The sequence below is a fragment of the Passer domesticus genome, chromosome 21, assembly GCF_036417665.1.
Source record: "Passer domesticus isolate bPasDom1 chromosome 21, bPasDom1.hap1, whole genome shotgun sequence".
In the NCBI taxonomy this organism is placed as follows: domain Eukaryota; kingdom Metazoa; phylum Chordata; class Aves; order Passeriformes; family Passeridae; genus Passer; species Passer domesticus.
Genome location: NC_087494.1, coordinates 5,925,524 through 5,952,365, shown reverse-complemented (window position 1 = coordinate 5,952,365; position 26,842 = coordinate 5,925,524). Strand labels below are relative to the sequence as shown.

Here is a 26,842-nt window from a genome sequence, read left to right as displayed (position 1 = left end):
ATAGGGCTGAGAATCCCAAAATACCTCTGAAGGGTCCTTTAGGAGAATGTTGAGATGGTTTGCAGATTTTCCCCCAGAAGTAGCTACGGGGACATGGGCACCCAGAGTGAGTAATATGGAGTATGCCCAGAGGGGGCAATATGGGAAACATGGATGGCCAGAGGAGACAATTAGAGGCACCAAGAAAGGGTCTCAGCAACCCACACCCAGAAGGAGCAATGAAATAAATGGGCAGGAGATCTTTCTCCTTTTTAATGCCTTTATTAAGAAGAATCAGCTCAGGTGGGAAGAAATCGACGGGTTGCGCCCTCGCCGCCGTTGCTCCCAGGCGTGGCACGAAGGAGGAGGATGATGCAGCTTTGTCCGCTGGTCTGCAGACAGAACTGGGGACTCTGTCCTCACGGGAGAGTCTTTGAGTCCTTGGTTTGTTGGTTTAGAAACCCGGGGGGTCTCTTTAATCAGTTTCTTTTCAGGTTAGGGTGAGAAATAAAAAGGTCCAAGCAGGCACGGGACCACGCTCCCATCCTCAGACATCACTTACGTCACTTGTTGGCTCGTGATTTTAGAGGTTTTTCTTATAAAAACTGTAAAACTGTAAAAACCCAAGGTGCACTGCATTTCTTATTTGCATACTGGCTCCAATGTCACTCCTATTTTCTTTACCTCGGAGGTGTCTGTCCTGGCAAGTGGCCAGCATCAGGGAAACAATCAGTTAATCACCGGCCATTAACAGGTATTCGAAGAGCTTTTCTTCGGCAGCAAAACCAAAGGAGTCTGACCCGGTCTGGCTTGGTTTTTTTAACTCTGAAACTTAAAAAAAATACAACTTTCTATTCATAACAGCTCCCCCCTATTTGTCTTTGATCAAGCTTAAGCTTGCATCAACTTATAATTTTTGGCTCATTAACATAGAATTTTCTATATTTTTTGTATTGATAATACATTTCCTCAGCACTCGGGTGATCATATTTACTAAACTTCATTACCCTTTTTGGTTTTTTCAGGTTAATTTCTTTAGAGATCTTTAGGTTATTCTGTACAGCAGATGTCACTATTTTTGTTAAACATGGAAATAAGAACAGACTAACAAGTGTACCCACAGTGAAGGTTATAGTTTTCCAACTTTTTTTGAAAATCCATAGATTATCCCACCAACTGGAATCAAGTGTAGGAGTCCTTTGATTTCTCAAATATGCTGGTTCTTTTATTTCGTTTAAAGTGTTTCTAATGACTGCCACAATTAATTTGATTTGATAAACTACTGTTTTGGTTTGGTTGAGTTGGTCATTAATATGATGAAGAGCCAATGCGGTCTGATTAGATATTACTTCTAATTCTGATTGTAGTTTCAAAATTTTGTTTAACATATCTTGTTTCTTCAGTTTTGTTTTTCTCAAATCCTCATATATAGGAACTCTTAAACTTGATCCAGATTCTTTGTGTATTATAAAGACAGTTTGTTTTATAATTTTAATGATGCCACCACTAGACCAGCCTCTTGGCCATTCAGTGGATGTTGTGGTACTATTGACCCAAAACAGGTGTTTAGGGGTTTCCTGAAAGAGATTAATTTTTGTCGTGCCCTCCCAATATTTAGAAATACTTTTTCCTTTTACCAGATTTACCAGGTTTGCTTCAGTAGCATCACGTTCAAAGCACCACCAGGTTTCTCCTACAGGGTGCTCTCCCAGGAGTGGCTGCCTAAAGGTGGCGGTGTTCCGGGTCATCCAATATATTTTCTTATTCTCTTGATAAAAGATCAGTTGGGAGAGGTTAACACAATTGTTGTGGACTCTCAGCAAGGAGCTTACTTCTTTCTCATAGAAAGGTTGGTAGTACTCATTGCACAGCTCTCCTGGGCTCTCCAGAGCACCACCAGCAATCAGAGCCAGCACTACTACCCTTCCCAAGAGTCCGGTATGGGTCATCTTGCACAGCCTGCCCACCCGGCCTTGCCTCTTGAGGATTTTACTGAGAAGAAGTCTCCAAGTTCTTTAGAGTCTCTTGCTCCTCTGGTCAAACCTCTCTTGATCTGTCCCTGCTAATTTGGTCCCTCCTAGGGGAGCACTCTGGAGAAGATTAACCTGGGGTCTTTGGTACCAAGTTAGGACGACTTAACCAGAATTACTTATTAACAATTTTTAACTTTTACAAATTTCTTAAAACACTTCAACACGTTATGATTCTAAACTTTTTTCTTATGCAGTTCATCAGTCTTTTTGAATGTCAATTTTAAGTCATTTGGTCCTTTTATAATAGTATACTCAGCTGAATTAACTCCTGATGCAGTTGAATCTTGTCCTGAGTTAGAGTGTGAGGGTGGTGTGGAATCTGGTCCAATACCAGAAGGAGACACTGACGAATCTTGTCCAATGCCCGGGGGTGAGAGTGGTGTGGAATCTGGTCCAATACCAGACACTGAAGAATCTTGTCCAATGCTCGGGGGTGGGACTGGTCCTTTAATTCTCGTAATGTGAGTCCAACCTTTTTCTCTGGTTCGCACAGCCGAATTAGCGATGAGGAGTACCTGAAAGGGGCCTTCAAATTTAGGCATTAATGGTCTATAATTCCAGGATTTTATTAAAACCCAATCTCCTGGGTTGATGTCATGTGCTTTTGTATCAAGAGGGGAGGTTTGGGGGAGGTATCCTCTTTTTCTAAGTCCTAGAGTTCTTCCAATTACTTCTAAATATTTCCTTGTAGCTTCTTCTCCTTCCAGGTAGTCTCCTGTGCTATAGGGTGTTAACAAGAATGGCAATCCGAACATCATTTCATAGGGTGAAATCCCTATATCAGACCGGGGTCTTGTTCTGATGCGCAAGAGCGCTAGGGGCAAACACTTTAGCCAATTCATTTTTGTTTCTTCGATCAATTTAGTCAATACATTTTTGAGAGTTTTGTTCATTCGTTCCACCCTCCCAGAACTCTGGGGGTGCCACGGAGTATGCAATCTCCATTTTATTCCTAAAACTTCAATTATATTGTGCAATGTTTGAGCTACAAAATGTGGACCTCGGTCTGAGTCTATGGTATTCACCATTCCGTATCTGGGGATAATGTTTTCTAAGATTACCTTTGCTACTACTTGGGCTGTTTCCCTTTTGGTTGGGAAGGCTTCTACCCAGTGAGTGAGATGATCTACTATAACTAGTAAATATTTGTATCCTTGTACTGGGGGCATCTCAGTAAAATCTATTTGTATGCTCTGGAAAGATCTTAGAGTTAGTTCTCTCCCTCCAGGTGTTACTTTTCTCATGACTTTCTGGTTTACTTTTTGGCAAATCAAACACCCTTTTGTGATTGCTTTTGCTAGGTCATATACGCTTATGCACAGGTTATTTCTTAGGAAATAATCACATAGTCCTTGGACTCCCCAGTGGGTTAATTTCTGTAGTTCTGTTAGCACCATCCCAGCAAGTGCTTTGTTTAGCAACACCCATCCATCAGATATTAACCACTCCCCCATATCCCTTGATGTAACTTTAAATTTCACAAAATATGAGTTCTTTTTTTTTCTTTTTCCCTACTCGGGTGTGGTTTCTGCTTAAAAAAAATCTTTTACCAGATCTTCTGGTCTTAAAGCTGCTTCCTTTGCTATCTTGATCAGCTAGCAAAGGTTTCACAACTTTAGGCTAAACAGTCTTGGGCGGGGGGGGGGGGTCCAGTTGCTCCACAGTAATAGCAGCAGCTTTCCCTCAAAGGGACTCGAGGCCTCTCCATGCCTCCTGTCCCTGACAGTACTGGCGTATCCTTGCCTGCTCCTGGTGGTGGACCCCCCCACTCTTTTGTGGCCTCGTACTGTAGGAAAGAGTTGTTTGCTCCCACACTTTCTCTGGCTATAGCAACCATGATCCTAGCTTTGGCTTTTGCTTTTTCTTCTTCCCTCCTTAAATACACTTTCAATGCTTCCCTCAATAACTCATTAATATCTTTTTCTTGCCAATCTTCTATCTTTTCTAGTTTTCTCCGTATATCAGGCCAAGATTTAGTAACAAAATGGACTTTTAGTAGCATTTCACCTTCGCTGGTGTCCAGGTCTGTTTTGGAGTACAATTGAAAGTTCCGCCTCAGGCGATTAAGCCAAGTGGCAGGAGTTTCATCTTTCTCCTGTATACCCTCAAATGCCAGTTTTGTATTGGTTCCTTTGGGAATTGATTCTCTTATCCCTCGAATTATCAAAGACCTGTACTCCATCATGGCCTTCCTCCCTTCCCCCTGTTCCCGGCCGGCCCCCTCGAGGGGGTGCGGAACCGCGGTACTGAGGGGTCCTCACTCGCTTCGAGGGGCCGAGCTGCCAGCCCTCGTCTCACTCACACACACTCGCTCGCCTCCCTCTCCCGCCGCCGGATATTCTCACCTATCCGACGCTGCTCCGTGTCACTGTCCCAAGCCGATCTTCTCTGGTCCTGATCGCCAGCTGTCCTGCAGGTCCAGGGTGGGGGGCCGTCCCAGTCCTGGTGTCCTCTTCAGGTGTGGCTATCCCGGACGAGTCCCCAAGCTGAAATAAATGGGCAGGAGATCTTTCTCCTTTTTAATGCCTTTATTAAGAAGAATCAGCTCAGGTGGGAAGAAATCGACGGGTTGCGCCCTCGCCGCCGTTGCTCCCAGGCGTGGCACGAAGGAGGAGGATGATGCAGCTTTGTCCGCTGGTCTGCAGACAGAACTGGGGACTCTGTCCTCACGGGAGAGTCGTTGAGTCCTTAGTTTGTTTGTTTAAAAACCCGGGGGGGTCTCTTTAATCAGTTTCTTTTCAGGTTAGGGTGAGAAATAAAAAGGTCCGAGCAGGCGCGGGACCACGCTCCCATCCTTAGACATCACTTACGTCACTTGTTGGCTCGTGATTTTAGGGGTTTTTCTTATAAAAACTGTAAAACTGTAAAAACCCAAGGTGCACTGCATTTCTTATTTGCATACTGGCTCCAATGTCACTCCTATTTTCTTTACCTCGGAGGGGTCTGTCCTGGCAAGTGGCCAGCATCAGGGAAACAATCAGTTAATCACCGGCCATTAACGGGTATTCGAAGAGCTTTTCTTCGGCAGCGAAACCAAAGGAGTCTGACCCGGTCTGGCTTGGTTTTTTTAACTCTGAAACTTAAAAAAAATACAACTTTCTATTCATAACAAGCAATACAATGTTAGTTTTGGAAAGGATTGGTTGAAGGGGAATGTGGAGAAATATGGTTAAGGTGAACAGCAGAGGGAGGCTGTGTGATAAGGAAAGAACAGTGAGGACTGGGAAGTTCCCTGCCATATCTTCAAAATCTGTGGTCTAATACAGGGCCAGCTACAAGTCTTTTTAATTTCCAGCTTCCAGGAGAGGGAAAGCGGGGCAGTATTGTTCCTACCCCACCCCTTCCCAGGTCATTATGGAGCCAGAGTGGAGGATTTTGGTTCTGCTTGCTATTCTGGACTTGAGACAGTTTCTGTCCGAGGCTAGGTGTGACCATCAATACGGGCTGGGGGCCTGCGGGGAAGGCATGAGACTGAGCTGAGGCTGTGGGACAGCTGGGGCTCAGCTCCAGGAGGTGCCCAAAGCCACCACCCCTGCAGGCAGCGACTGCAGTGAACCCCACAGGCCCACAAGGCTGCAGGACTCCCTGTGGTAGGGAAAGCCACTGTAAAATTGTTCCATTTTCTGGCTGCAAGGGAGGAATAGGTGATGGAGAGAAAGGTTGAATGTTTAGGGCATATTTTGACTTAATGCTTGTGGTGTGTTGGCTCAGAGGGGGTTCAGGATTGCCCATGTGAGAAATGACGCTCACTTTCAAAAAAATTTAAAAGGTTTATTAAAACCTGTTAAAGATATAGTTAGTAATTCATGCAGATAGAATTATATAAAAGGAATATGTATAAAAGCACCTCTAATTTATAATTGTTATGAATAGAAAGTTGTATTTTTTTTTTTTTAGTTTCAGAGTTAAAAACCAGTCAGACCAGTCAGACCTCTTTAGTTTCACTGCCAAAGAAAAGCTCCTCAATTACCTGTTAATGGCCGGTGATTAACCATTGTCCCCCTGATGCTAGCCGCTTGCCAGAAACAAACACAGGGACAGACCCTCCAAGTACGAAGAAAATAGCAGTGACATCAGAGCCAGTATGCAGATGAGAAATGCATTGTGCCCCGAATTTTTACAGTTTTACAGTTTTTACAAGAAAAACCCCTAAAATCACGAGCCAACAAGTGACTTAAGTGACGTCTAAGCATGGGAGCGTAGTCCAGTACCTGCTTGGATCCTTTTTGCTTCTCACCCTAACCTGAAAAGATGCTTATTAAAGAGACGCCCCGGGGTGTTAGACAAACAAGTGAGGAATCTGCTACTCTCCCGTGAGGACGGAATCCTCAGCTCTGCCTGCAGACCAGCGGACAAAGCTGCGTCATCCTCCTCCTTCGTGCCACGCCTGGGAGCAGCGGCGGCGTGGGCGCAACCCGTCGATTTCTCCCCACCTGAGCTGATTCTTCTTAATAAAGGCATTAAAAAGGAGAAAGATCTCCTGCCCATTTATTTCATCAACCATCGCATTACTCATCTATAATACCCAGGACCGAAGGGGAACTGTGACAATTTTTAGGATTATAAGGTATTGCAAGAAAATTAAAAGAAAGGCTGATTAATGCCCCAGCTTTAGCTCTCCCAGGCTCTGAAAAGGAATTGGAATTTTATATGGACTGGTTGAAAAGACGGATTTCTCCTATGTGAATTATTAATGAATGTGGAAATACTCATTGGAAATACTGCTTTTCTTGAGGTCCCATGCCCAGACTTAGGGATGGTGAAGGAATATGCTGGGCAGAGAAAACGCATAGGCTATTTCTACTAAGTTTAGGTTATGCTAAAGGTACCCAGAATAATAAGCAGTGTGGTCCTCTGGTTGTGTGGTCCTCTTGGCTGTGCCAAAGGAATTCTAGTGCAAAAATATTTTCAAAGCAATGGGTTGGCCCCACTGTTTGCTCTAATGGTAACTGAGGCTCTGTTGTCTGCAGAGTTGTGCAGCCACAGCTTTGATGATAACTGAATACAGGATTGTTAAAGTCTGGCACCAAGTTCTAGGTGGATGACTGGCACTAGGCTGTTTCAGTGTGAAATGGAACAGGAGGATATAGACTAGAGAACCCAGCCTCCTGTTTAACTGGTCACAAGAAAGGAGCCTTAAAGGAGGCTTGTCTCTGTATCCAGGTAACAGATCTACTAGGGAACTAGACTCAACTATCTACTAGTAACAGACTCAAGCTAGGGAAGATTTAGAGGACCCCTCTGCCAAATGGGGAAAAGGTGTTTATTAACAGATCTTCAAGGATAGTAGGAGTAGTATATCAGTTATCTGATATACTATAGTAATGGAGAGGGAATTGCAAGAAGTGGGGGAAGGTACTATGCACATAAGCAGCATAAAGCACAAAATGGTATGCCTTAATAAAAACCTGCAAAGTGTATCAAGGAAAGGTGGTGACTATATTTACAGCTTCCAAGTATGCATGTGTGATGGTACATGCACTTGGAAAACTGGGAGGAAAGAGGTTTGTTAACTTGCAAGGAAAGACATTAGTTCATCAGAGCTTAATTACGTGCCTGTTTGAGGTGGTAAATTTATCAAAAGAGACATCAGGCAGATAGCTCAGAAGAGACAATAGGTAATCAACTGGCCAATGGAGATGTTCAGAAAGCAGCACTTCTGCCAGAGGTCACTGGGATCCACCCTTTGCTCCCTTGTGACTCAGCTGCTGCCAGGAGGAGGGGAGAAGTGGTGGTGGTGCTGTCTTTTCCACCAGAGGAGCTCGGAGATAATTAAAGTTGCTGGGGCCGAGGAAAGAGGAGAGATTTGAGTTACAAAGGACAGTAAACTGTAGATGCCAGGAGATTTGACTCTGCAAATATTGGGACAACTCTCGAGGATTGGCAGAGACATTCTTCACTATGAACTGCCTTGGGTCTTTTAGTTTTAGCAAAACGAGCTACTGAAGGGTGCCTGCTAAAGTTAAGAGTGAAGACTACAAAGGAGATTGCTATGCAGAGAAATTACCTTGAGCTATATGTCCTTTCCAGAGATGTTGGGTGTATTTTGCTGAGATGCCTTGGGCAAGAGGACGTAAATATCCTCTAGTAGTAGTATGCCGGCTGGCAGGGTCGCCAGAGGAGCTTCTAGTTGTGAAAAACCCCAATCACTTGTGTTAAAATTTTAGAAGTTTAATAGTAATAAATTAGTAATAAAAATTAGGACAATAAGAATTTGGACAATCAAAGTTAGGACAACAAAAGACAATAAAAACCAAAGAATTACAGACATCCTGGTGCTTTGCTCTGCCACAGAGCACGTTTTGCTAAGGAAGGATTAACCCTTAAAAGCAATAGCCTGTTGCATATTCATATATCTGATCCATGATGCAAGCATTCCTTTCAAACAAGGGATTTTTCTGTTTATTGTCAGCTTCCCCCCACTCGTCTTGTAAATCAATCACCTCGGTCCCCACAAAGTCTGGCTTTTCCTGATAAGGAGGCAATAATTCTTCTCTTGAGATCTTGGTGTCTGTTTGCTGTTATCTCTATGCGAAGAATTTCTTTATCATCTTATTCATTCCTTGAGCTAGTTACAAAAAGTATCTTCCATTACATAGTTTCTATTTTAATATTATGCTATAGCCTAAAACTATATTTACCACACTACTTAAAAGGATTAATACAGCACTACAAAAAATTAATACAATATAACTTTCCAACATAATACATATAGTATTCATTTTAATATTTGCAAAGAGCCAATCCTATAATATGCATTTTTCACATAGTCACTTCAGCAATTATTTAATCCATTACCAAGTGATTTCTGAATATGGGATTGTGAAGGCAGTGGACATGGATGGGGGAACTATTTTTAAAGGGGGATGCTTTTAAAGGGGTTGTGAAAAATGCATATTATGTGAGCTAGTTACAAAAAGTATCTTACATCAGATAGTTTCTATTTTAATATTATGCTATATGCTAACAACTATATTTACCACACTACTTAAAAATATTAATACAGCATAACTTTCCAACATAACACATATAGTATTCATTTTAATATTTGTGAAGAGCCAAACATATTATATGCATTTTTCACACAAACAAGTTGAAGGACTCCTTTGTCTCATTTTTGGACATCATCCTCTGGCCTTTGTGCATTTTCCTACCAGTTTACTTTGGGACAGATACATTAAAATCTACCTCATGACAACAAAAATTAATAGGATTGAGTCTGAATCCTTATGTACACTACTATCCATAATAAAAGTTTGCACTTCATGGAGTATTTTTACATGTTACCAGATTGTATGTATATCTGTTGTTATTTGCCCTAATTGATCTATATAAGTAAAACAACTGGTATTTATCAACATACCAACTTGTCCTATTTGTGCTGGGTGATCATATCTAATACCATATCAAAACTGTATAATAATTTATTTGCAAATAATTCCAAATGGTTTGCAATTATTTCCATCTCTGCTGAGATGTTCACTATTGCTTTTTCTAAGTGTACTCTTCCTGAAGTTAGGAATAAAGCTCTGACAAAGCTGTGAAAGCCCGTATTATATCTAGTCTGAGGATTAGAAGGTATACTTTGACTAAATTGGTTTCTCCAAATTCCTCTAAGGATTCCTGTAATTAAACTAATATGATTTATAACTTGTATAGGTGAGACAAGATACCCCATAGTACACTGACTTGTCCAATTTCCATGTAGTTGTTTAAGGGCTATTCCATTTCCACACAACCACCAAAAGTAATCTGGTAAATCACAGCTAGTTGTGATGCTCGTGTTGGAATTGTTAGTATGACTTACAAACAAATAGTCATGCCATTGAGCAATGCTATGTTTTGTAGAATGGCAGTAATTCTTGTCCAATTGGTAGTATTATTAAACTGGCCAAAGCTTGGTCCTGTAAAGTTTGACTCCACATAATTAACATATTGATTGATGAGTGATAACCAAGAAAGGGGTTTTCCTAAATGTGAACCTATTTGTTCTCATTGTGTACTAATATTATACAAGGTACACTGGCTTAATTATATCCAATTACTAGAGTATACCCCTAAAAATGGTAAGAGTAATTGTTGTACCTCCTCACACAGCAAACAATCTCCTATTCCAGTATGATTATCAATGCTTCAGGCAAAGCTACGTACTTATTTACATCAAAAGTTACTACAATCTGCCAAAAGCATAACAAAGTATTCATGATTTATGGCTGAATTTCAGCTTCAGTCAATCATTATAAATGATTGTTACTGTCCAAAGGTACAACAGGAAATTTCTTCACGTGGGTGTAATGAATCCAAGTAGGTTTTTCTCACACATGAATTGCAGTGAAGGTTGTTGGGAGGACTTGAAATGGTCTGTCCTGCTTCTCCTGTAGAGGATCACCTGAAAAATTCTTGACATACATGCAGTCACCAAGATCAATCATGTGCAATTTATAATTTGGTTGCTTAGGTTGGTTTTCAAATACAATATTATACTTCTAATGCAACTGAGTGTTAATGGTTTATAAGTATTCATAAATATATTGATTACCAATCTGTGCCACATTTTCATCATGAGGGGCATTTAACCCATAAGATCTATCACACAAAATGTCAAATGGGCTAATCTTTTTTTTGGCCTTGGCTTTACCCTGATTCTTATAAGGGCAATTGGTAATGCTTGGTACCAGTACAAATTTGTCCCATGACAGGTCTTAGCTCTTTGTTGTTTAGGCATGTGGTTCATTTTCTCTACTTGAACACTCTCTTGTGGCCTGTAAGGAGTATGGAGTTGCCACTCAATTCCCAAGGCATTGCTGACAGCTTGTACAATTTATGCGCAAAAATATGATCTTCTATCAGAGGATATTTCGCTATGTGCTCCAAATCTAGGTATGATCTCATTCAACAGTACTGTTATTACTTTTCTAGCTTCTTTTTTTTTTTTGTCCTACAAGGGAATGCTTCTGGCCACCCAGAGAAGGTATCAGTAAGTACCACTAAATATCAAAAACCCTCCTTTCTTAGGAGTTCAGAAAAGTCTATCAGCCATAAGTCTTCAGGAAAAGCTCCTCTGTTAATAACTCCTTGTTCTAGCCTAACTGTTTTACTTAAATTATTCTTCAAACAAGTCATACATATTGATGTTACTTCTTCAACAATATCTTGCAGGTGTGGGCCTGCTATTCATTCCCTTAGGTATTGGTGTAAGGGTTCTGCCCCCCAGTGAGTCTTATCGTGTTCAGATTTCACATAATGTCTCATTAACTTTCCTGGTATTATTAGTCTAATTGTCCTCAACCATTCTCTAAAAGTTTTCCTTTATTTTCATTAATCCATTTGTAATCAGAGGATTGGTATTTACAGGCTGCTTATTTGATACAACAGTAGGTATTACAGCTGCCACAATTGGTTAATTTCTTTCAACAGTGATTATAGCTTCATAATCTGCAAATTTGTTATCTGCTTCTGGAAGAGTGTTACCTTTGGAGTGCCCTCAGCAATGTAAAATTGCCATTTGCAATGGAAGTTTCACTGCCTCAAGGGGTCTGAGGATTTCAGTTGCATGTTTGACAATCTTTTTTTGTGCAGTCAGGAGTCCTCTTTCTCTCTATAAGGCTCCATGGGCATGAACAATTTCATAAGCATATTTGGAATCAGTCCAAATACTAACTTTCTTTCCTTTTGCCAGTTCTAATGCTCAAGTGAGGGCTGTCAGCTCAGCCTTTTTTGCTGAGGTTCTTGCTGCTAATGGGTTTGACTCAATTACCTCCGAGACTATGGTCATGGTATCCTGCCATTCACACTCCCTGTCTCGTAAAACTGCTGCTGCCATCAGTAAACCAGTTTACGGCACCTGGGGGCTGCTCTTCCTTTAGGTCTGGGCAGCCAGAGTACACAATTTTAATAGTCACTAGTCAGTCATGTACTGCAAGTTCAGCTTCAGATTTTCCTTGCAGAAAAGAGACAGGGTTAATTAGCAGTGATGAAGAGACAGAGGGACGGGGACTCAGTGTGGTGGTCAAAGAATCCGAATTTATTGTGAAGTACAATTGCTTGTATAGTATTTTAGAAGGCTAGTAATGTTTTACTACAGTGATTGGGTTAATCATCACATAAACACATTTATATATTTTTAACATCTCTTGCTTGCAGAAGTCTGATGTAATTTTCTTTTTCCAGTAAACTCGTCTGTTAGCAATGGAGAGAGATGGGGAGCCTGACTCGGTAATCAGAATCCGATTTTATTGTGGAATACAAACGCTTATATACTATTTCAGAGAGACTAGAAATGTGTACTACAATGATTAGGTTAAAATCACATACACAAACGTATGCATATAACAACATCTCTTGCTTGCAGAGTTTAATAGGATTTTCTTTTTCCGGTAAACCCATTTGATTGAATCTTCTTGCAATCTAGGTCTAATTTTCAAAGTTCTGTTTGCTTTTGCCAAGGCATCCTGTTATCAAATCTCCTATGCTGACCAGTCCAAAGTCCATCATCTGTCTTGTGTATCCCAATAGCTAACAATATTGGTAATTTTAATTTCAATATCATCAGATTTGGCCAGGACTGCTTGATATTTTAGGAACCTTGAAGGAGACAGCCAATGACAGGCCTTTTGTTCTATAATAGCTTACACCATGTGTGACACTCTCATCTTTTGTCCTAGTGTAAACTTCCATTCCTCTTCAATGTTCACAGTCATTGCTGGTACTGCCCTAAGACAGGTGGGCCAGCCCTTACTCACAGTATCAAATTGTTTAGAAAAATTGGCTACTGCCCTTTTGGTAAAGACCCAGGTGTTGTGCCAGCTCCTAAGCCTAATCCTTGTCTCTCATTTGAGAATAACCAAAACCATTTACTTACCTCAGGAAGTCCCCAGGCTGGGGCCCTCATGAACTTCACTTTAACTTTTCAAAGACGTGATTTGTTTCAGGGGTGCACAACACAATATTTTTATAAATTTTCACTGGCTCATATAAAGGTTTCGTCACCAGTTCGTAGTTGTATATCCACAATCGGCACCAACCTATCATTCCAAGAAAAATGCAGGGTTCTCTTATGATTTGTGGCTTAGGTGTTTGGCAGATTGCCTCCTTCTGTGCAGTATCCAGGGATCGTTGTCCTCCAAAGACTTCATATCCAAGATATTGTTGTTGCACCAGCTGAGCTTTCTGTTGAGACACTTGACCAACATTTAGACCAAGAAAACTCAATAGACTTACTGTCTATATAAGGCACACTTTGATAGTTTTTGTAGCAATTAGTAGATCATCTACATATTGTAGGAGTGTTTCCTCCCCAGGAAGAGACTGCCATTGTTCCAGTTCTTTGCCCAATTGATTCCCAAAAATTGTGGGACAATTTTTGAACCCCTGAGGTAACACTGTCCAGCTAAGTTGGTTTTTCTTGCCTGTGCTAGGGTTCTCCCATTCAAAAGCAAGTACGTTTTGACTTTCTTCTGCAAGTGGCAGACAGAAGAAAGCGCCTTTGAGATCTATCACCGAGAACCAAATGAGATCATTGTGGAGTTTAGTTAGCAAAGTGTAGGGATTTACAACCACTGGGTGGTTTAGCAATCCCATTGACTGCTCGCAAATATTGCACTGGTATAGAAGTACTAAATTTGCATTCACATTCTTTCAACAATCCTAGTGTCAAAAACTTGCTAATAATTGGTTTGATCCCTTTTCTGTCCTCTATTCTCAAGGGATATTGTCTCCTAACCACTGGCCTGGCTCCGGTACATAATTCATTCTTAACAGGATCAGCCAATTTTGATCTCCCAGGAGTATCAGTATTCCATACTCCTGGGTATACCTGATTCATTATTTGCTGCAAATAATTGCTATTGTTCGCTGGTTCTCTATCAATTGCCAACCCTAATATTAAAATCAAATTGCCTTTGCCTTGCTTTACATTTATTTTTTCCCTCTCTAAACTCAATTGCTGTGTTGAAATTTTCAAGGTGATCTCTGCCTAACAGGGATTTTGGCAAATTTGGTAGTGTCCTGGATTAAGGCAAATCTGGGAGAAAACCTCCAAAGGGCCCCCCCCAGAAAGCAAACCCACATGGGCCCCTTCCCCCCACTGGTTCAGGAAGGATTCCTCGGAGAGGAGTGGAAAGAACCTGTTCATTTAACAGGCAAAACACCCCCAGCACACAAAATGAACAATACCAGATGACAACACTTTCACCAATCTGAAAAGGATGACAAATTCAGAAAGTCTTTCCTGGCAGTGGTGGCTCTGTTGTTGTTCCCTCCGGCGCTGGGCATAGCTGCCGCAGCCATAAGATGTAAACTCTCGGTGTTTCCCAGGTCCCAGTCCAGAGCAGGTTTGAATGGTTCCAAAAAGGGAAAGGAAAAACAGCCCAGGGAAAAATCTGGACCACTTAGATAAATTAACGAGCACAAGCAAAAAGCAAAAGCAGAGCAGGAGCAAAGTAGGAGCGAAGCAGGAGCAAGAGCAAAGCAAGCAGCAAAAAGCAAAGCAAAAAGCAAAAGCCGCACTGTGTACTGCCCTGTCTCTCTGTCCCGCCAGCCGTGGGGGAGCAGGCTGATAACAAACCAAAACAAACCTTGCTCTTCAGAGCCAGTCTTGAAGGCACAGTACATAATATCCAGCATTAACAGAACACACGATTGGGGATACAAGCATCATAACCTCACCCTAGGACAGGTAGATAGAGGAATTGATGTATTCCCATTCTTTCCCCAATTTTGTATTCTAACAGTTTTAAGAAAAAAGCATTCTCTGGTTGGTCTGTGGAATCCATTACTTGGATATATTTTTCACTTTTAGGCATTAAAGCTTCATTTAAAACTGAAAATGTGACCCCTGTATCTTTCAAGAATTCAACTTCTTTAAAATTCCCTACCTGTATCTTAACCAGTGGGTCCACTAAGGAAAGATCTGTGGGTCCCTGTCACTCACTGCTATCTATTGCTGCAACAACAGCGTCCTGTGGAGTGTTCAGTAACTCTGGGCACTGGCATTTCCAGTGCCAGTGCTTCCTTACAATAAACACACTGATTTGGTCCTAACCTCCCTTGGGATTGATTTGAGCAGCCTCTATTATTTCTGCTTTTACCTCTGCCTTGTCCCTGACAATGTTCTCCTTTTTGATATTGCTCTAAAGCTGTCACTAGCTCCTGTGTGTTTTTTCTTCTCTTGCTTGTCTCAGTTATTATACACCCTCCATGTTTCTTCAGTGATTGCTTCTAAATTTCTATTATCTGTCTCTTTTAATCTCTGTGATGTCTGTGCTGGACTGTCCTAGCATCAAGAAGACTAACTGCTGCTTCCCCATTTCTGAAGCAAGATCAAGGGTTGTAAACTTTCACATTGTCACTCAGAGCCTCTCTACAAAGTCAGTAGGAGACGTTGTCTCTGTTTAAAATTATACATGAATGCCCAATTTACTGCTTTCAGAATGGCATTCTCTAATCCAAATTTTACTAACTCCCACTATCTGGTTATCAAGGCATATTCACCTGGATCATTCGGATCCCACAGAGGATTTGTGGTAGGGAATAGCATGTTCACATTACCCTGTAGGGCTCCACTAGTGTCCAAGGGTGATGTTGTGATGCCTGTATCCCCAGTCTTCTGTTCTGTTTGTGCTGGATATTATGTTCTGTGCCTTCAAGACTGGCTCTGAAGAGCGAAGTTTTGTTTTGTTTTGTTATTGGCCTACTCCCCCACAGCTGGTGAGACACAGAGACAGGGCAGTACATAGTGCGGCTTTTGCTTTTTGCTTTGCTTTTTGCTTTGCTCTTGCTTCTGCTTTGCTCCTGCTTTACTCTTGCTTTTTGCTTCTGCTCGTTAGTTAGTTTAGTTAAGAAGTCTGAATTTTTTTCCCTGGGCTGTTTTTCTTTCCCCTTTTTTGGAAACACTCAAACCTCCTCCAGACTGGGACCTGGGAAACACTGAGAGTTTGCTCCTTGTGGCCTGCAGCAGTTATCCCCAGCACCGGAGGGACCAATAACAGAACGACCACTCCCAGAAGACACTTTCTGAATTTGTCATCTTATTCAGAGCAGTAAAAGAGTGTTGTCATCTGGTATTGTTCATTTTGTGTGTTGGGGGGTGTTTTGCCTGTTAAATGAACAGGTTCTTTCCACTTCTCTCCGAGGAATCTTTCCCGAACCTGCTGGAGGGAGGGACTGTGTGGGTTTGCTTTCTGGAGGGGCCCCTTTTGGAGGTTTTCTTCCAAATTTGCCCTAAATCAGGACAACTAGCAATTCATCTCTGCACATGTGCTTTAGCTGTTTTAATCAGTAATTGTTTTTCAGTTTCTGTTAATTCTGTCAGCATTAAACCAATATCACCCCAATCTGGGTCCTGGTTCTTGACTATCAAATAATTTTGCCACTTTACTGGGGTCTTCCCTGAAACTTTTAAGCTATTCTCTCCAACTATTCAAAACACTAGTGGAAAAAGGTACTTTAATGCATCTACTTTGGCATCTGACATAGCACCTGCATTTTCAGTGGGGTCTATAGTGATATCTTCATCAGCAATGATACCTCTACTGTAAGTGGGTATCCTCATCTGCAATGGAGTCTGCTATGGTGTGTTATTTTGGCACAGCCTGGTGTATTTGATAGCAGGGGGAACGACAGGGGTAGCTTCTATGCAAGCAGCTAGAAGCTTTCACCATGGCTGACAAAGCCAATCTCTGATGGCTCTGAAGATAGACATGCTGCTGGCCCAGTTAGAGAGGTTGGTAACACCTCTGTGATTACATATTTGAGAAGAAAATCAGAACAGTGCTCATGCAAATTTTTTTCCAAGGGTGGCAAGGTGCCACCACCGGAGGCCATTCCTGGAGCAGTGCACAGCAATATGCCACAGCTGCAGCCATCTCAGTGTGGCCAACAGAGAGCCTTGCCCACCTGGCCACTCCCAGCCAGCTGTGCCATGGGCAGAAGGGCAGGGGCGGTGGCGGCTTCCCCTTCCCAGTGCCCTGCATGGGGACAGGCATTGCATGGTGCAGTGCTGCAGCAGCCACCACTGCCTGTGCAATGCAGCAGAGCCGCATGGCTGGCAGCAGAAGCATGGCAAGTGATTCCCAGTGTGGAACCTAGGCAAGATCAACTCCTCAGCACTGTGGGATCCTGCAGGAATCTTTGAATTAGTAAAACTTGTTGACAAGGGTACCTACAAGCAGTAGGTACCATTGTCTTCTTCTAGTCAGAGAACAGGAGGAAGTGAGGACTCATGAGGGAAAACAACAAGCCAGCACTAAGATCAGTGGTAAAGAAAGAGGGGGAAGAAGTGTTCCAAGTGTCAGAGCCAAGATTCCTCTGCAAGCTGTAGTGAGGACTGTACTTAAACAAACTGTCCCCTTGAATGGACATGTCCATGGGGGATGAAGAAAGCCACTTGCAGCCCATGGGAAAAGTGCTCACACCGGAGCGGGTGGATGTCAGAGAAAGCCACGATCCAGTGGGAGACCTGAATAGAGAGAGGGGCCCCAGCTTCCAGAGATAGAAAGAGAGACCCCTTGCTTCCAAACTAGAGCAGCCTGTCCTTAGGGGACGGCACCCCTTGGATGAGTGACCTGTGCCACAACAGTTTTGGGATGACTGTCCATGGAAGGGACCCCATGTCATAGCAGAAAAAAATTCCTCTCCCAAACAAAGATAAAATCTTGAGTGACTGTAAGAAACAGTCTGAAATTTCCCTCATTTGCCTCATGACCGTCACAAGGACAGAGACTAAAACCCTGAAAACCCTGACTGGAGTTCTGGCCTGGTTGAGGTGGATGTTTGCCAAGTGATCATTTGCAGGTGTGCTTGCTATGTCACCACGTTACATTGCTTTGAGCAGAGTCTGGCAAGGAGTGGCTTCCTCTGTACGCTTACAACTGCTTCACAATCCCTGCTCATCACAATAGCCCATGAATTTCCCCACCTCTTGGCCAGATGCCACTCACTTTAGAGAAAGTAACTTTGGTGAGTCCCCATGGAAGACCCCTCACCTGTCTCACGACCACCATCAAGGATGGAGATTTAAGCCCTCCACCAAGGACTGAGACTGAGACCCTTAAAATTCTAACATAGGGGTGCTGGCCTGACTGGAGCTCAAGAGAAATCCATTCATTGCATCTGACACTCAAGCAGTCTGCCAAGTGTTGCCTGCAGATGTGTTTAATGGACCAAGACTGGTTTCCCATGGGAACCAGTCCTGAAAAAATGGGTCCTGCTCACTGCTGGGACTGGTTTGTCCTGTTCGAAACTGGACTGTCTGTACTTGTTCTCAACGGACTTATTCTCCACTGTCTTGTACCTGTTCCTTTGACGTACCGTCCCTTTCCCACCCCCTGGTGGAAGACTATAAAAGATCTCTGAGTTAACCAAAGACTTTGAGATTCTCCCCGACGTGACAAGACGGATCTATTGGCTGGAGCACAAGGATTTCGTCTATCTGTTGGTAGGTATTTCCCCCCCTCCTTCTTTTTTCTCTTTCTCTCTATCTTTCTATCACATTTGCTGTGGGCACTCAATAAAAAGTGCGTTTTGATTAGTACTGAAATAGCTCCAGCTGAAATGATCACTAGGAGGCACTCACAGCCCATATTGCATTTGTTGAACAAGCTCAAGAGAAATCCATTCATTGCATCTGACACTCAAGCAGCTTCAACATGGACCTGACTACAGTCTTACATTACTCTCTTGCAGAAGAGGATAAGGAGCCACCAACTGTTGGAATGTTGGGGGACACAAGACAGATGATGGGCTTTGGGCCTGGTTAACATAAGAGATTTGATAGACAAAATGACTTGACAAAAGCAAACAGAACTTTGAAAATTAGATCTAGAGAGCAAGAAGACTTAATCAGACAGGTTTAGCAGAAAAAGAAAATCCTATTAAACTCTGCAAGCAAGAGATGTTGTTATATGCATACGTTTGTGTATGTGATTTTAACCTAATCATTGTAGTACACATTTCTAATCTCCCTGAAATAGTATATAAGTGTTTGTATTCCACAATAAAACCGGATTCTGATCACCGAGTCAGGCTCCCCATCTCTCTCCATCGCTGACAGCCAACAACTGCAGTGGACCCAGTGTTTGTATCTCCAGACCCCACTGGAGAACATACTCGGCACTTGCTTTTTGCAGTGACACCACTGCTTCAGCAGTGGGCAAACAGATGTGAGCCAGGCAATATATAAAACAGAAAAAACAGAGGCAAGCCAGTCTTACTTATCAGCATGCTTCTGCTATCTTTCTGTTACTAAATGTCCCAACATCGTCAGGATAAATAAAACCCGCTAACACTGTCTTTTCAGTGTTAACAGTAAGGTATTACTTTATCCTTGGTCCAGAGGTGTGTGTATGGCCAACAAAATCCCAGCCTCCATACAGACATCGATGCAAAACTTTTTCACTTATTTATACATTGTTAGTAAACAAAGAATTTAATGAGAATTTATTCTAAATTGGATAACTCTCATAATTAGTATTCTATCTTCTATTGGCTGTTGAATTCTTGCTTCTTATGCTAATAAGTCCTTATTTTTAGTCTTTTTTGTATCTTTTTCCTTCCGTAGGGACTTTCCAACACATATACTGAGTCTTTGTTAGCCCTTTATCTTCTGGTTTCTGAGAAAAGGTTCTTATAGTCCATAATTTCTGCATTCTAGATGTCCAGCTTCAACAATATATCTCCCAGTCCCCAGTTTTGTTCATTGAAGTATATATGAGTTAGTTTAGCAAAATGTAAAGTTTCAGTAATTTTCCAAAGCTGTGTTCCCATAAAAGGAGCATATGACATCTTTACAAAATGCTGGCTAAAAGTGATTTAAGACTAACACACTACCTATAACTTACATACTAGTTATTATTAATTTTTAAAAATAATTAGAAGATAATTAAAACCATTAATTTAAAATTAGAGAAGTTATATAATTTCCAATATTTGTGTCTAGGAAAGGGAGCAGCAAAAGCACACAGGTGTATCTGACTGTAAAAATGAAAAGCAAAAAGAGGGGAAAAGGCCTGGGGAATCAGAGGTTCTAGTTAAAATGACACCTCCTGTCTCAATCCTCAAAGACCCTGTCCATGTTTTCTTTGTTTGGACAAGGGAGAATAAAGAAAAAAATAAGAGAATAAAAAAAAAATTTATGAGGGCAAGAATATTATTAAGACCAACTTATATTCTGAGCATAGGTAACTTGTGTTGTAGGCAGACACAGATGCCATTGCAATTACTGTTGTAAATGTAGGTATCATTTCAGACTCCATTTCTTCTGCAGACATCATTATAGATTAAGATTCCATGGTAGAGGGAAATGCATCTGCAGATGAATACCACAATGCAGTTACCATCACACATACCATTCATAACTTGTATCTAAGCTCTGTCTTCCAGCAACCAGGCATGTTGTGTGACCACCTGCACAGGTTGAAGACATTCCTCCTACCTAACTCCCAAAGCAGAATGGTGGACACTCCTTTGAGAGCAAAGGCTACAACTCCAACACAGAGGTCTGCACCATCTACCCTGGCTGCTGCCAGTTCCTCCATCCAGATAGAGCTGCCAAATGGAGAGACTGCAGTGCAGATCTCTCATTGTAGGAAGTGAATAGATCTTTCTCTAGGACAGGAACAGGCAGCAAACCTAGCTGCAAAAAGTGTGTCCAGGTAGAGGACCACCTGTTAAGAAAGGCAAGAGGCAGTGACAGGGCTGTATAGTATCAGGAAGGCTGAGAAGGAGTTCTTTCCCAGGAAGGAGAGAGTATGCTGATTCCAAGCACAGTTTGCAGTAGACCCAAAGCCTAACAGCAAGAGACTTCCCCAGTGACACACACACAAGGGAAGAGAACACACAGAAAGGAGGAGGGCTGGTATGGAAGAATGGAAACTTAGAACAGCAAGGACCTGCAGTAAGAACAGTCTTCCCCCAAAGCTACAGGTGCTCTTGTAGAACCTTTCCAGAAGACAGAGGTGCCCTTGCAGAACCTTTCACTGATTTGTAGAAAAGACTCAGCAGGAGAGGCACTGAAGATGAGTAAGACAGCCTCATCTATTCCCCATATAACAACCAGTAAGGCAGCATAATTTGTTCCCCATATAACAAGCAGCACAACTAAAAAGAGGGTAACAGTAGGAAGAGATTCTCTTCTGAGAAGCATGAAGGCACTATTTACTGGTCTGCTGCACTCTCCAGATTATGCTGCTTACCATGGACTCATAACAGAAGTGTCACTGAGACTACCATGCCTTGCACAGTCCACCATTATCTGCTGCAGCTGTTTCATGTGAGTGCCAGTGAGCAGCATCAAGAAGGATTACACATCCCTGGCAGCAGCAGTAGCTGCTGATTCTGGAGCACAGGTAGTTTTTTCATCAACTTTTCCAGTCAAAGCAAAGGTGTCTGAAACAGCCAGTCTAATCTGGGGAATCAACAAATAGTTACAGGACTTGTGCCACAGCCAGGGGTTTTGTTGCTTAGACCACCAGACTTGCTTTGAACAACCTGGTCTACTGAGGGCAGATGCAGTCCATCTGTCAGAAAAGGCAAAGAACATCTTCACTCACAGGCTTGCCAAGCTGGAGAAGAAGGCTTTAAAATACAGCTGCTGAGGGAGGAGAGCTTCAGTCCATCCCACTCCTATCACAGACAGCAAGAGATGTCCTGAGCCTCAAGGCATCAAGGGCTTCTCCGGCATCATGGGCATGGAGTCATTTGTTACCATCTGAGCCCCTTACAGAAGCTGCAGCCAATGTTCCTGCCCCTTTCCTCTCCAGAAGCCAATGGAATGATTTTCTGCAAGCCCTCCTGCAAGTCATAAGGGGAAAACTGGCTTGAGCAGCAGAACAAGCATGATCCAGTGCAGACTGCAGTGGGCCACGACCCTTTGCTGCTGGGGCAATGCCTGCTGATCTTCGACATTTTGCGAAGAGAGATGGTGATGTAGCAGTACAGCCAAAGTAAGGGCTGTGTGAAAGGACAGGAGATGGGTTTGGCTGCTCAGGAAACCACAGCCCCCTTCCCACAACTGCGGGTGCTGATAGAGGGCTGGGCAGCTCCCCACTAGCACTGTCCCAGAGCACTGCCTGGTCTGTGAGCAGGAGGAAGCAGAGCAGCAGGAGAGCAAACACTGGAAGATCTGCAGGTGAGTCAGAGTGTTCACAGGGGCCTGGTTGCTAACGGAAGACACATCTGTACACAGAAAGCTCCTTTCTCATGTTTCATGCTCCTACCCTCCAAATCTAACAGAGGGCTTAGCTGGTGTTGGGTGAGAGCATATTCAAGGAGATTCTTCCAGCACATGATTTGTCTGGGTTGAGCTGGGCGTGGGTGTGCTGGGACACAAACACTGCAGAGGCATGGCTTTTACGGTGTTGAGGGCAGCAATGCCACCCCAGTGGAGAAGGCATTGCTGTGAAGAGGCCCATCAGTCAGATTCTCCCCACTATGGAAGAGAATGGAGAGACCAAAAGGGCCAAAATGCCATCTGCTGGCCTCCAAGGACAAGATGGCAGTAGGTATGGGGTTCATTCCTCCCTTCCACCATCCCAGGGAGGAGCTGCAGAGCTCAAAGGGTGCCGGAGGGTCTGTCAGGGGATACCCGTTTTGCTGCAAATGGTGCTTGTGTAGGAAGAAAAGCAAGGTGTAGATGTATGCCTGCTTGCACCCACATCCCTCGGTTCTCCCCCTCCAGGTCATGGAGGTCCTTGCCCTGACCCTGGTTACTCTTCTGGCTCTGCTGCCCCCAGCCGAGCCCTGCTCCTCAGAGATGAACAAGGTCAAGGACCTCCTGGAGGTGAACTGCACGGGGCAGGCTCTCAGCGCAGTGCCCCCAGACCTGCCTGCAGACACGGGCATCCTGCTGCTGAGCGACAATCGCCTGGAGTCCCTCTCCACCACTGCCTTTCTGTCCCTCGCCCAGCTTCAAGACATTGACCTGGCCAACAATGGGCTGGTGGCTCTGCACACGGGGGCCCTGCTGCTGTCCCTGAAGGAGCTGACCCTCTCCCACAATGCACTGACAGCCCTACCTGTCCTGGAGGGCCTGCCTGCACTCACCCACCTGGCTGTGGCTCACAACAGCCTGGAGACATTGGTCCCAGGGGCTTTCCGCACAGTGCCACAGCTGCAGAACCTGGACTTGCGAGGAAACAAGATGCAGCAGCTGCCCCAGGAGGCCTTTGCAGGGCTGAGGGCACTCAAGGAATTGGACCTCTCAAACAACCTCCTGAAGGAGCTACCCAAGGAGTTGCTGCAGGACCTGCAGAAGTTGGAGACCCTCTGGCTCTCAGGGAACCAGCTGCAGATGCTGCCAACTGACTTTTTCCCAAAGGGGCATCTCTTCATGTATGTCTTCCTCACTGAGAACCCCTGGCATTGCAACTGTGACCTGCACTACCTCCAGACCTGGATCCAGAAGAATGCTGACATTGTTTATCAGCCAGAGCGGGGTCTGGAGGAAACAAAGGTGGAGGTCGCACCTGAGAAGGTGCTGTGCCACAGCCCTGCTGAGCATAGGCAGAAGCCCATCATTCACTTCAAGCTTAACTGCAGCATCATGGAGGATGAGGATGAGGAAGGAGGGGATGAATATAATTATGGGGAAGAAACAACAGAGAAAGCTACCATGACAGCCTTCCCCCTACATCCATTCATCTCCAAAGAGCACACTACCATGACCTGTGCTATTACCTCATCTTGCCTTTCTACCCTTACTACCACAAGATCTCCCCTCACCAGACCTTCCCTCAGCACCCCTTGTACCACCACCTTTTCCCCAAACACTTTGCTTGTGGTGCTGACAAGCACCAGAGCTCCCAGCACCACCATTCCTGTACCAGCCAGTCTCACCATGACACCCACACAAACCCCCAGCACTGCCACCATTCTTACAGCTGCTACCACCATCACCCTGCACAGACCTGCCACCTTTGACAATGTCACCTCACTGCCAACAACTATGAGCAGCAGCCCTTCTAGCAGCAGTGGCCATCCCCAAACCACCCCTGCTACCAGCGGTATCTATGGCAGTCTCATGGGGTCCACTGGCACATTTCCCACCACTTCCACAGCAGTGCCTTCCACTGCCATGCTAGAGGCCTCTCCCATTGTCAGATCTACATGTCCTCCTCTGATGTCAGCCAACACCATGCTTTTCACTCATGCACCAACACTACCACCTCCTCTGGATACCACACACTTCATGCAACCTGCATGTTCCCCCCTACCTGTTCCTCCTCCCCTCTGCCCATGCTCTATCCCAGGACAGGCTGTACCTGTGCTGCATTTGCAGGCAGGTGGGGAAGCTCTGCAGTGGGGGCAGTGGGTGCTGAGGCACTGCTGCCTGTTGCACTGCGTGCTCTACCTGGCTTCCTTGGCTCTGCTGGTCTTGACTATGCTGGTTCTAGCAGGCTGGCTGGCATGGATGTGTCTGGTGGGACAACCCTCCTGGCACCAGGCTCTGCAGACCCTAGAGGTGCGGTATCCACTGCTGGAATGGAGGGACTCAACAGGAAACCCTATGATGCATCTCAGCAGCTTCAAAATCCCCCTCCAGCAACCTACATTCTGTACAATCAAGGAAGTGGACTTGTGCCCTGAGGTTACCTACTGCACAATTAAGGATCTGGGGATACAGCGCAGTCCTCCTGCAAGTTACTCCTTCTGCACCACAAAGGAGTTGTGGGTTCACCACAGTCCTCTGCATACGTCAGTCAAGCCTTTCTCCAGGAAGCTGATGGTCACAGACTTTAGCTTCCTGAGGACCCCATCTGCTTACAGCCTAGATAGGGGTGTTGAGGCCATCGGTGATGTCAGAGTGAAATATGCGGGTAACACCATGTAAATGTGTCACACACATGTGTACACTCAGAGAAAGAGATTGAGAGTCATGGCTTTGCTTTATATGCTTTGTTTTAAAAGGGAATGATCTACTTGCCTAGGAGGAAGCCATCCAGCTCCTTCCTCTAGTATTCTCAAACAGCCTGAGGTTTCCAGAGCTTGGGTATTTGGCAGAGGAAGATAATGTCCTAAGCTGGTCAATGATAGTCTAGGACTGCCACTGCCTGGTTTTGGGGTGAGGGCAAGCAGAACATATGTTGTGCTCTGTCGCAACTGCTTCTACTCAAATTATGCACACAAAGATGCAATACACTTTCCACTCAGTGCCAGGTTCTTAATCGCATAATAAATATTCTGTGCCTGAATTTAAAAGAGGTGCTGGTTTGATTTCATTGGACCTGCCACAAGTCCTGGCAGGGCAGTGAATGAGAAATTTGTCTTCAGTATTTGGAATAATGAAGACAGGGAAGAAAAGTCCAAGGAATCCCAGAATCCTAGAATATCCTGAGTTGGCAGGGACCCCTGAGTATCAAGTCCAGTTCCTGGCTCTGCACAGACACCACAACAATCCCACTCTGTGCCTGAGAGCATTGTCTAAATGCTCCTGGAGCTCTGGCAGCCTTGGAGCGAGGACCATTCCCTGGCAAGACTGTTCAGTGCCTGACCACCCTCTGGGGGAAGGACTTTTTCCTAATATTGATCCATCCATTAGGATGCCTCCATGAGGGGGGCACATGAGGGTCCTGCCCAAGGTCCCAGAGAGCAGAGATCAAAGCTGGCCTCTGTCTCCCCTCAGGAGAGGTCTCCAGGATGAGGTCTCCCCTTTATGTCCTCCAGACTGAATATGTCAAGTGCCCTCAACTGCTACTCATACCCTTCCCCTCTAGACCCTTCCCTATTTCTGTGGCCTCCTTTGGACACTCTTTAAAAGATTTAGATGCTTTGTGTATTCTGGCATTCAAAACTGCACACTTATACTCCTATTCCTGCCTTTGGCCCCAAACATGTGATTCTCCCTGTGGTACTGAATCACACAGGAAAAAGCATTGCACTGGCAGGTAATAAGGAAAGTGCAAATGTTGATGCTTCTGCATGACCCCTTATGAGATGGCCAGATGTGGAGGAGTAGGGTGGGAGGCTTTGAAGGGGAACAAATATGACCTGTAAGGGATTATATTAGGACAAAGCACTCCAGAGCTGGCTAAACTTTGTGACCACCTGTCTAGATGTCACTCAAATATTTTGGGAGGTGTGAGAACAAGGCAATAGTCACCATTGGTGGGGGTCGAATGGCTTGCTCCAGAAGTCATGCATAAATGCAGCAGCTGGATCATATGAATCATTTTTCCAGTTTGAAATGCAGTTCCAGTTCTAATTGTCCCAAATGTATTGTCAAACTGCTGTGAGTCGGCGTGGCCTTCTGCTGGATTAACTACTGGAGTGTCCACAGGTGGGAACATATGCCTGTGCTTGGCCAGCATGAGTATGTCTGCTGGTGAAGGTCTGGTGTGCAAGTGTGTCTGTGGACATACACATACTACGTTTGTAAGGAGGCACTTGTCTGACTGTTGGTGCTGTCCGCTAACCACACCATCCTCTCTATCCCTGTTTCCTGAGAAAACAATGAGGCGAGCAGCTCCAGTGCTGGCACAGTCTGAAGGCCCCAAGAGTGGGGCACAGACATCTGGGGAGCAGAGCTGTGGAAAAAAATCTGTGTATCTTGGTGGACAGAAAGGTGAACAAGGTGAACAGGTGCACCTGGCAGCAAAGGGAGGTCACCAAAACTTGAAGTGGGTTAACAGAGACAGTGCCAGCAGGCCAAGGGAAGTGATTATCCCCTTCTCCTCAGAACTCTTTAGACTACAATTTTTTGTCTTCTACACATCTGAAGCCACCCAGTTCTTTCCCCACAGGCACTACTGGTATCCCAGTATTTCTCAGAAACCCATTATCTTTGCCTCTCTTTGCAACTCCTCCCTGGAATTCTTCCACCTCTTCACACAAGCACT

At 44.1% G+C, this 26,842-nt stretch overlaps 1 protein-coding gene across 1 annotated transcript; it reads left to right on the top strand.

Moving 5' to 3' along the window:
* Nucleotides 1–19,401: 19,401 nt before the first annotated feature.
* LOC135284850 (platelet glycoprotein Ib alpha chain-like) lies at nucleotides 19,402–25,840 on the top strand. The gene has a single exon (XM_064396611.1). The coding sequence runs from the start codon at nucleotides 22,642–22,644 to the stop codon at nucleotides 24,835–24,837; it is 2,196 nt and encodes a 731-aa protein (XP_064252681.1). The 5' UTR covers nucleotides 19,402–22,641; the 3' UTR covers nucleotides 24,838–25,840.
* The last annotated feature ends 1,002 nt before the right edge of the window (nucleotides 25,841–26,842 follow it).